The sequence below is a fragment of the Nicotiana attenuata genome, unplaced genomic scaffold, assembly GCF_001879085.1.
Source record: "Nicotiana attenuata strain UT unplaced genomic scaffold, NIATTr2, whole genome shotgun sequence".
Classification (NCBI taxonomy): Eukaryota; Viridiplantae; Streptophyta; class Magnoliopsida; order Solanales; family Solanaceae; genus Nicotiana; species Nicotiana attenuata.
Genome location: NW_017671128.1, coordinates 19,954 through 30,857, shown reverse-complemented (window position 1 = coordinate 30,857; position 10,904 = coordinate 19,954). Strand labels below are relative to the sequence as shown.

At 36.2% G+C, this 10,904-nt stretch overlaps 1 protein-coding gene across 1 annotated transcript; it reads right to left on the bottom strand.

Moving 5' to 3' along the window:
• Positions 1 to 646: 646 nt before the first annotated feature.
• On the bottom strand, positions 647 to 8,234 carry LOC109206114. The gene is made up of 4 exons (XM_019368891.1): positions 8,136 to 8,234; positions 7,784 to 7,849; positions 5,726 to 5,839; positions 647 to 1,191 (listed from the first exon to the last, which is right to left on the bottom strand). Exons 3-4 carry the CDS (start codon positions 5,759 to 5,761, stop codon positions 838 to 840), a joined length of 390 nt encoding a protein of 129 aa, XP_019224436.1. The 5' UTR covers positions 5,762 to 5,839; positions 7,784 to 7,849; positions 8,136 to 8,234; the 3' UTR covers positions 647 to 837.
• Between the last annotated feature and the right edge of the window lie 2,670 nt (positions 8,235 to 10,904).

Below are 10,904 nucleotides of genomic sequence, written 5' to 3'. Positions count from 1 at the left end.
AGTAAAAGCACGAAGGGTGATGCCGTGCACATTTTATCATATATTCGCTTTGGTGAGGAAAGAGTATTAAAGCACGAAGGGTGATGCCGTGCACGTGTTATTATATCATTGCTTGGTGAGGACGAGAGTAAAAACACGAAGGGTAATGCCGTGCACTTGTTGATTTCTGATTCCTTATTGATGTTTGCGTTATATTGCCTCTTTCGTTACTTGATGACTTTTAGTCAAATGTTGCTATCTTCCCCACAGCATGCTCCCCCTCCCATATTGGTTGATTATCTGTGTATCTCTGTTCCACTGTATATGTAAATATAACTGCACAAGTTTATGTGGTAGTCTGATCTAGCCTCGTCACTACATCGCCGGGGTTAGGCTAGGCACTTACCAGCATATGGGGTCGGTTGTGCTGATACTACACTCTGTGCTCTTTTGCACAGATCCAGGTACCGAACAGCAACAGTAGTTCGGGAGCTAGTCTTCAGTCCACAAGATTCCCGAGGTAGTCCTGCAGGCGTCCGCAGGCCCGGCATCTACTCTATCTTTATTTATGATCTGTTTCCTTTTGTATCCGAGACAAGACTTTATTCCTTATTTTAGACAGTTGTATGTAGCACTCTTAGATAGTCCGTGAATGTTGTGACACCAGTCCTGGGTAGAGACATATGTGGATTTTCCTTGTTATTCTGGTTTACTTCGTTAAGTCTTCCGCTAAATTATGAATTCCGCTGTTGTTTAATTATTTATCTCATGTTAGTTTAATTGGTAAACTTGGATTTAAAACAAAAGTATTGTGGATTTTAAATGTGTGGCTTGCCTAGCTTCTACGAGTAGGCGCCATCACGATCCCACAGGGTGGAAAATTCGGATCGCGACACTCCGCTTTGCCTCTTCTTCCCTTGCATCCCTTTCTTGAAGATACAACTCGGTAATCTTCACTACCTTTCTATTCAATTCCTCAAACTCATCCAGATCAATCGAGCAATGTGAGGAAGAATAAGAACTAGACAATCCAGAAGTACGATGACCGAGACTAAACTCTGATCCAAGGCCATAGACTCTCCCCTTATGCACGCCACCAGCTGCCTTAATCCACATGTTCACGATCTCCTCTTGGAATGGTTGGATTGGCCTACCTTGATCATCAATCGGCTGACTTTGAATGAACCCCTCCAAGCTTCGTTTGAAAGTATCCTATAAAAAATTACAATTATTATAAACAAAACGAATATGTATTACGTATTCAAATTCGTTGGAACGAGAGGAGAAAAAAAGAAAAGAAATAGAAACCAATTCTTTTAGATACCTTATCCAACAAACTATACCAATCAAGAACATAGAGGGGATATATCTCGCCAAACTAGATAAAACTATTATTATAATCTAGACTCCAAAAGAACATGCATGTTGATTCATACTAATTAATTTCTCCGAGGAAAGCAACGGAAATAATTGACGGAGAACACTCTGGTGCTAATCAAACAGAAGAAAGAAAAATTGCAGCTATGTATGCACATGAAGCAGCCTTTACATTTAAAAAGAATAATAACTTTCAGGTAACGCTGTATGGTGGGCCGGTCTGGGACCGGGACCGGACCGGGCCCGCGGTCTTAACGGGCTAAACGGTCCCGACGGGCTGGTCCCTGATGGTGTAGAAAGCCCGTGGCGGGCTGGTCTCTTGCGTGAGGCCCGCTAAGCCCGGGACCGGCAGGCGGTCCTGGGCCAGTTCAACCGGGCCTAACGGTCCTAACGGGCTCCAACGGCTCTTTTCTAAAAAAAAAATTTTTTTTTTTAAAAAGACCAACGGTCAGATTTTAAAATCTAGCCGTTGGCCTTTAATTTTCAACCGTTTGGAACTTTAAAAAATAGTTATTTTAACCTCAAACTTTATATAATTACACTTTTTTTCAATTCTCAACTATAAATATCCACTCATTCTTTCTACTCGTCAATTCATCAATCTATCTCAATCTCTCTCAATCTCTCTCAATCTATATCTAATTTCTCTTCTATAATTGCTTATTTTATTATTGCAATTTCGTGAAAAATTGTGAAGTTGGTGAATTGAAGTATTCAAGTCTTCAAGTCTTCAACGATTTTCAATTTTCAAGAAGTTGTTCGGCAATTCGGTAAACTCGTTCCAACTCTTAAGTTTTAAGAATATATTTTTGTGTGTTTAGTTTGCATAATTATAATTAATATGGCATTTTCTTTGAAAAAAATGTTTGGTGGTAAGGGAAAAGCTAAAATTGGTGAAAGTAGTCTCCAACCTACTACCCTTCCCCCGGCTCCCCGACCCAGACCTATTACCCGTCCTGCTGCTCCTATTATTCTTGATAGTGATAACCCTTGTTTTCAATTTTCCGATAGTGAATTTTGCCATAATGTTGCACAAGGTGAACAATTAAATGAAGAAGTTATGAATGCTCTTTATCCTAATCAAACTATCTTAGAAAATGATGAGGAAAATGAGGATGTAGATGAAACCCAACCGGATTTAGATGATTCACCTACTAGTCATGTTAATAACCCAACTGATGCCCCGCCCGACCCACCTGTAGAAACCCCTACTTTTAATAGACAACCTTCTAAACGCCTAGAAACATCATTAGTTTGGAATTTTTTTACTCAAATAAGAGAACAAAATAAGGCTAGGTGTAAAACTTGTGGGAAATTGCTGGCGCATAAATATACTGGAGACCCTAGCGGTGCGGGTAGTTTGGCTAGGCACATACAAACACACCCTAGAAATAAAGTTAAATATTTACAAATGAATCAGAGAGCGCTTTCAGTCAAGCAAGACATCAAATAAGTGATCATAGAGCATCTATGAGGGAGAGCTTGGAAAAATCAGTACTATTCAGAGATTGGATCCGCTCGGAAAGAAGAAACTTTGGACTTGCAGAATCACAACCGGATATAGACGAAGCTTATGAAGAAATGATAGCGGAACTTGCGGAGGATGTTGCTTCGCCCGGAAGCGGTGATGAACAAGCTTCTTTTCTGCCACCACCAACGGAACCTCCTCCGAACCTTGAAGGATTTATGAGATTTGTTAGAGATACAATGTAGGTTATGGTGTAACTTGTACTTTGGCATATCTTCTTTAGTTTTTTTTCCTTTTAATGGTGGTATTAGTACCTTGTTGTGCTCATTCCAATGTTGGAAAGAAGACTAAGAAAGATATGTCATTTTTGGTAACAAAAATTATAAGACATGCCCTTGAATATCTCTTTGCAATATTTTTTTGTCTTTAACTTGCAATTATTTATAAGCTATACAAGAAAATATATAAGGGAATATATATATACATAACATACAATATATACTACAAGAAAATATATAAGGGAATATATATACATAACATACTATATATACTACAAGAAAATATATAAGGGAATATATATACATAACATACAATATATACTACAACAAAATATATAAGGGAATATATATACATAACATACAATATATACTACAAGAAAATATATAAGGGAATATATATACATAACATACAATATATACTATAAGAAAATACTAGTATACTATATATATTATATATACTTGAAGAAGTAGTACTATATATACTACAAAACAAGATTTTTCAAAATGAGGGCCCCACCCCCAATGACCACCAACGGTCATATTGCACAAATAGCCGTTTTTTTTTTTCAATTTACAAAACTAACCTTCTCTAACACTATAAATACCCCCCTCCCTCTTCTTCATTTCAATACTCAATACTCATTTCTCAATCTAAATTTCTCTCAATCTCTCAATCTCCAATTTTCAAGACTTCAAGTCTCAATCTCAATTTTCAAGTTAAATCATGCCTCGTTCGGAAAGAGTGCGCTTATTTGTTTCGCAATACTATGAAGTGCTTGAAGAAAATGAAGAAGGCCAAATATTAAAGTGCAAGAACTATGGAAGAGTCTTAAATTTTCGTTCAGGGTGCACCACAGGCATTTTAAGGAGGCATATAAAGTATTGTGTTGAGGGTATTTATCCGCAAATTCGTCTTTAAGATTTTTCAACAATTTGTGTTATTCTAAAATTATTAGACGTATTTATGCTTCATGTTGTACTTTGTTATTAATTTATTATGCATGCCAATTTAGTTTTACTATTGATTTGTTATTTTACATTTTCGTCAAACACTATAATAATTAGATTTCTATATTATATATACTACATATATTTATATAGCCATGCATAAGAGCAATTTATATATATACATACACATATGGTTTACAAGAAATTGCCTTAAATAAAAAAATTAAAAAAAAAGCCCGGAAATAAAAAAGCCCGTTAGGCCCGCTAAGCCCACGAGCCCGGCCCATTTAGCCCAGGACCATATGGGCTTAGGCCCATCACGGCTGGTCCTACCCTTTGAGCCCACGAAGCCCGGGACCGCTAAGCCCAGGCCCGTTTAGGCCCGGCCCGTTTAGCCCATTTAGGCCCGGGCCCGGCCCACCATACAGCCCTACTTTCAGGATAACTTGATACATAAAAAAACAAAAAATAAACAAACAAATAGTACTCATTAATACCCCCCCCCCCCCCTCTCTTTTCTGTCTTTTCATACAACAATTTGTTGGCAAATTAAAGAATGGCTTTGCTAGTGTTGCTTCTGGAAGCACTAATTGTCAGATCTCATGAGGAAATCAATTTGCAAGGAAGAGATGATGTGTTGTTTTTTGATGATGGAGAAGCAGGCAACAATAATAGTAACACTAGTTTGGTTTCTGGCAACAAGGATTACTATTACTATTGTGGGCGGGTATTTGAGGCTGATGAAAAATGAAAATCGTGTATGAAAGGAAAATAGGCTTAAAACCGACCACTATACAATCATGGCATGCTCGAGTAAGGAGGAGAAATTTCATCTTAATCTCTGTTAATGTATCATGTTCCTTACATCAAACAAAATTCAACAGCCACAAAATTCAACAGCCTAAGATGGAGATCTTCTGATATCCATAAATTCCACAATGCACGCTCGCAAAAAGGGCCACATTAAAGAGAATAAGGAGCATCCACAGGGATTCCTTTAAATCTTCTCTGTCTATAATAATGAAATAAAAAGTAAATAAATTTTTTTACATACAATCAGTTAGACTCAGAATGTATCAATCGGGTCAAGTAACATTATAGTAATGTTAAGGGTGACTTACCAAAGAGCATTCAAGAGATTAATGGACCTTAGGTAATGGATATAGTAATCTGGAATTAGTTAATGGACCTTTCTCAAATTACCTTGAACTGTTCCTTTTCTTAAGAGTACACGAATCTTATTCCACTCTAATTACAATCAAATGATATGATTAGAAGTTTGAAATCCTTAGCAAGAAAGATGTACCATAGAGGGACAAATACCATCCATCCAAGTCTTCAGTACAATGTAATCATTTTCCACCTTATTTTGGCTGAGTCCTACAGTTTCCTAGAATGTAAGATTAAAAAGTTATATAGTTTTTACTTCCAACAGAAATATGTTGCACACCAAGCATGACTGTGAGACTTGGTCATAAAATGCAAAAGCAATTTATGTCCACCTAGTCACTGACAAGATAAAGCAGGCAACAAGATTAACTCACAGTGCATAGAAGCTCTGTTTTCCATTTTAAATTTCAATATTCTGATGCATATAAGTTTAGTATTGCTCAACAATATTCTGATACAAACGGAGAGTAACAAGCTAGTTTAAAATAAAGCTCATTAATCTTACATGGGTTGTCTTAGCGCGCGGCTCGACCCAAGTCATTTTTGTTCCATCCTTCAACTTCTTCACGTGGGTTTCCTCAAATACTTCATAAGTAACTAGTCTTCCTTTAGTCTTTTCCTGAAAAATAAATAATATTTTAGAAAATGGTAGCTAAAGTAGTTATAAATCAAGAAAAATATAATAAAGACATTACCAATCTTCTTCTATGAGTCGCCATACTAATTGCTTCACATTCAATCTTCATCTTAGTTTTTATAACCACCCACCATTCAGTCTTATTTTTACATGATGACGGATAAGGAGCGTAATACACTTGCTTCACATTTTGTGCAATGATAAATGGATCATATCTTGCATACTTCCTCGTGTGATCAACTTCAACTATTTCATACTGTTGGCATACCTTTGTACCTTTATTTGGTGGTGGATCACACCACTTGCATCAAAAAGTGCTTTGCCTCATCATTGGGAGACTCATCAATATTTTGTTGGGATTGAACTCCTGGATGTATCCCAAAAGCATTCGACACCATTTCATGCATTTGAGATTTTTCATAATTATTCTCAAAGAATGTACTACTCTCACAACCAGTAAGATTCTGTAAGTCAACATCAGCTAAATTACTAGAATTCTCTCCATGAACCGTCCACACATAGTAATTTTCTCTAAACCCCTTTCTATAAAGATGAACTTTAACATCCTCAGGTATCAACAACTTTATACAATTGCACTTAGCACAAAGACACCTAATTGTTCCTTCATTACAGAATTCAGGAAGTGTTTTTGCATAAGCAATAAATCCTTTAACACCTTCTGCAAATTACTCCTTTAATCCCCCACGATTAGGATGATTTCTATCGTACATCCATTTACGATCTTGTTCCATCTATTACACAATAACAAGACAAAATAATTAAATAAAGAAGTGAATAAAGAAAAGGAGAACTTTATCATAATAGTTTAACATTTATACTCTTAGGAAAAAAAAGATTCATTTTTAGGAAATTCTAATGTTTGGTTGATAATATAGAGTGTTTTTCAACTAAGCATTTACCATCAAATGGTGGAAAATAACTTCTTTCAAGTTGTTTGCCTTATAACTATCTAAACCTTAACCTTCATATTGTTTTTTATGCTTTATATAATTATTAGTAATCTTTCAAGTTGTTTTATGTTGCTCAATCTTGTTATTTTGTTAAGTCTTTGGCAGTCAAATAGATTTGAAGACAAGTCTGAACTTCAATTCCAATGACAGAAGGCCTTTTGACAATCGCATTCTCATTAAATTTGTCAGTACATAAATATGAATAGAATTCATATTGTCCACTATTTTCTATTGTCCATCTCATAATATTATCCATATTGTCTATCCCATTTTTGTCCCTTTCCCATGAAACTGCTGTAACAAAAATTAACCAATGTTTTAGCATCTCAACTATATAGTTTCTATCTATGATTAACTTAACTTAACATAGTGTAAACACCCGGTGCGTGTAAGTTTTTTCCTCCACCCAACTCTCAAAGCTATATTTTCTGTATCTCTATTTGTAATGCCAAAAAATATTGCTCCTTTCTGCAAACTCCCCAAAACCCCATAAACCAAAACACATGCCTCTCCATAACTTTGCTTATATTAACCAACACAGCACACCCTACTTCTTCCCTCTTCCTACTCGTCAACTTTCTTCAATTTCCCAACTACTCTGTATTCTTTTTATGTTTACTTGATCTGGGTATTTCAAGAAACTAGCCAAAGATGATAACTTTATCTGATTTCTATCATGTTATGACTGTTGTTGTGCCACATTATGTGGCCATGATATTAGCTTATGGTTCTGTTAAATGGTAGAAGATTTCTCCCCTGACTAGTGTTCTGGTATTAACAGATTTGTTGCACTTTTCGTAGTTCCACTTCTCTCTTTCCACTTTATAGCTGGTAATAATCCTTATATAATGAACATACCAAATTCAAAATATCCCACCATTCGACACTCTAATCTCCATCCAATCAAGAAATTAATTCAAAATATAGTGCCTTAAGAAACATGATTTTAACTTACCAAATTCTCAGCACCAGGAAGGTTTCCGTTTTTGGCAAGATTGACAGCAAGCTCAAGATTATTCAACTGCAACAAAATTAATACAAAATTTTATGTCTTTCATGGTCATAGATTACCAAATTTTACAGTACTGAAAATGCATCTACAGAAATATACATGACACCAGAAATCGAGAAAGAGGGCAACTTGATTCACTTCACATTGATTATTTTAAACCTAGGGTTTGAAATAGTATAAAATCCCCAAGTTTCAAAGTACTTTGGGCGAAATCAACAACGAAAAAGGAGATGGTGAGTGCGAGAGAGAGATAGAGAGAGGGGAGGGGGGGGGGGGGAGGGAGGCGTCGAATTACCTGGTAATGGAGTGAAGATGCAGAGGGGAAAACACCATGTGAAGGGAGGCGTCTTGAGGGAGGGAAGATACAGAGGGGAAATAATATGTGAATAGAATGAGGGAATTATATGAATAATAATTACTTTCCCACTACTACCATGGCAAATCTCTGTGGGAATTCTCTTTCTATAATTATAAGAATTATTTAAAGCTTTAAAAATATCCGTTCACACTGAGTCTATGGAAATATGTAAAAAAAGTTTTTTATTTATTGTTTAAGTTCCCATTGTCTTCACTGGGAAATTCTTTCAATTATATATGATTATTTTTTTAATAACGTTTCGCACAGAATTAGAGGGAACTAATTTACCGCGCATTTTTGCGCCAAAATGTTCCCACCAATAGTCACTGGCAAATGCTATTGTTAAAGAAATTTTAATTTTCCCACTGTATTTTGGTGGGAATTGACACTAAAAAAATTCCGTGGGAAATGTCCGTGGGAAAATGATGTGTTTCTAGTAGTGAGTACAGGAAGCATATTTCTCATTGATGCATCATAAAGGTGGATATACAGAAAGCTTATGACTCTGTAGAATGGATATACTTAGAGCAGGTTCTTGAGGGACTAGCTTTCCCTGAGAAGTTTATAAAATGGATAATGGCTAGTGTGACAATAGTTAATTACTCTATCTTGTTAAATGGAGAATCAGCAGAGCCTTTTAATGCAGCTAAGGGCTTGAGGCAAGGAGACCCAATGTCACCATTCTTGTTTGCTATTGCTATGGAGTATCTGAGTCGACTACTCAAAGGTTTGAAGCAAGATAAACAATTCAAATACCACCCTCGATGTAGCAAGCTTGGTATCACTCACTTGTGTTTTGCGGATGACCTATTACTATTTGTCAGAGGTGACCTAGAATCAGTGCAGAGGCTCCATCACTGTTTCTGGACATTCTCATCTGCCTCAGGATTACATGCTAATTTGTCAAAGAGTGCAGTCTATTTTGGGGGCATAGATCCTATGCAAAAGGCAAGTGTCATGCAAGTTCTTGGTTACACTAGGGGACAATTACCTTTTAAGTACATAGGGGTTCCACTAGACACTAAAAAGCTATCCATTCTTCAGTGGCAGCCCCTCATTACTAAAATGGTAGCAAAAATAACATCTTGGACAGCAAAAAAATTGTCCTATGCTGGCAGAGCTCAGTTGGTCCAAACAGTATTTTTCGAAATACAATCTTATTGGGCTCAGTTGTTTACACTTCTAGTTAAGGTTGTCAAATTAATTGAGGCTTACTGTAGAAGCTACCTATGGTCTGGTGGAAATGTGCTTACAAAAAAATCATTGCTTGCTTGGGAAAAGGTATGTCTCCCTAAATCTGTAGGGGAACTTAATCTAACTAATCTGCAGGTGTGGAATAGTGCTGCAATTGTCAAGACCTACTGGGATGTAAATCATAAGCAAGATAAGTTGTGGATCAAATGGATCCATGCTTACTATGTTAAAAAGCAAAGGCTTGATGATATGAGTATCCCTCAGAGTGCAAGCTGGATGATCAGGAAGATCTTTGAAGCTAAACAAATAATCAATCAACTTCACAAACCACTGGATGAGCAAAAGAGTATAATTAAGCACATATATTTCAATTGATACCAATTCATTTAAGATGGATTAGAGATGCTTAATGTTCCGGAACAATTCTAGACCTAAAGCCATATTTACTGTGTGGCTATAAAACCATGAAAGATTGCTAACAAAAGATAGTCTGAAGAGATGGGGTCTCCATATGGATGAGACATGTGTGTTGTGCCAGGCTAATAAGGAAACAAGGGAACACCTATTTGCAGAATGTTCAAATGCCAACAGATTATGGAACGGGTTATCTCAATAGGCTCAAGTCCACTCCATTTCTCCCAACACTTGGATACAGTATTTCCAGCTCATCATTCATCACTCAAAGGGGAAGACAGCTTCAGCAACGCTACTTAAAATGATGTATGTTGAATACATACATGTGATATGGAGAGAAAGAAATACTCGAATATTTGAGGGTACAAGTAGAGAACATGAAGCACTGGCAAGGGAGGTTGTGAGCATGTGCTACTTTAGGGAAGATAAGAAAGTGAAGGGGCTGATACAGAATCTATACTTTTAAAAAAGAAGAAAAGTAGTCATAATGTTTTGTTGTTGTGCTTAGTTAGATAATACATGTATTGGGTTAGAAGGAACAGATAGTTTTAGGTCTTGGGTACTCCTTGCAGAGAATAGCTAGCTAGGAATGCTATGCTATGCTATGCTTTGTAATGTTTTCCTTGGTGATTAATAATAATTTTAATTACCAAAAAAAATAAAATATCTTTTTTACAAAAATTCTTGAATGTATAACTTCTTAATGATATTAAGACTTAGTTATAGATCTTAATAATTTATATCTATTCAGGCCCATTAATTAGTTGTACAATTGAAAAAAAACAGTCTTAATGGTTAAGATTTGGATGAATAAGAATCATATTTAAAAAACAAACACACTTAATGACTTATTTGAATGATTAAGATTCAGACATCCATTAAGTGCAAACAAATGAGGCCTTAGCCTTGTGCTTATGTCATCTACGTCACCTTATTCTTCTCTCTTATCCCTGCTTTCCAAAATGTGAACCCCACAGGTGGTTCCACTCCCCATCCATCACTACTCTTTCTATTCAAATGAGTCCACGCGCTTCTCTTTTAAGGAAAAAAGTGTCCACTCTAGTGTTTGTTTCCTTACAAATACACATTTATCTATCC

Excerpts from the sequence above, each read along its gene's own strand:
- LOC109206114 (XM_019368891.1), bottom strand. The coding sequence starts at position 5,761 with ATGACTTGGGTCGAGCCGCGCGCTAAGACAACCCAT. Across the intron at positions 1,192-5,725 it reads CGCGCGCTAAGACAACCCAT|GATACTTTCAAACGAAGCTT; the intron begins GTAAGATTAATG and ends AATTTTTTATAG.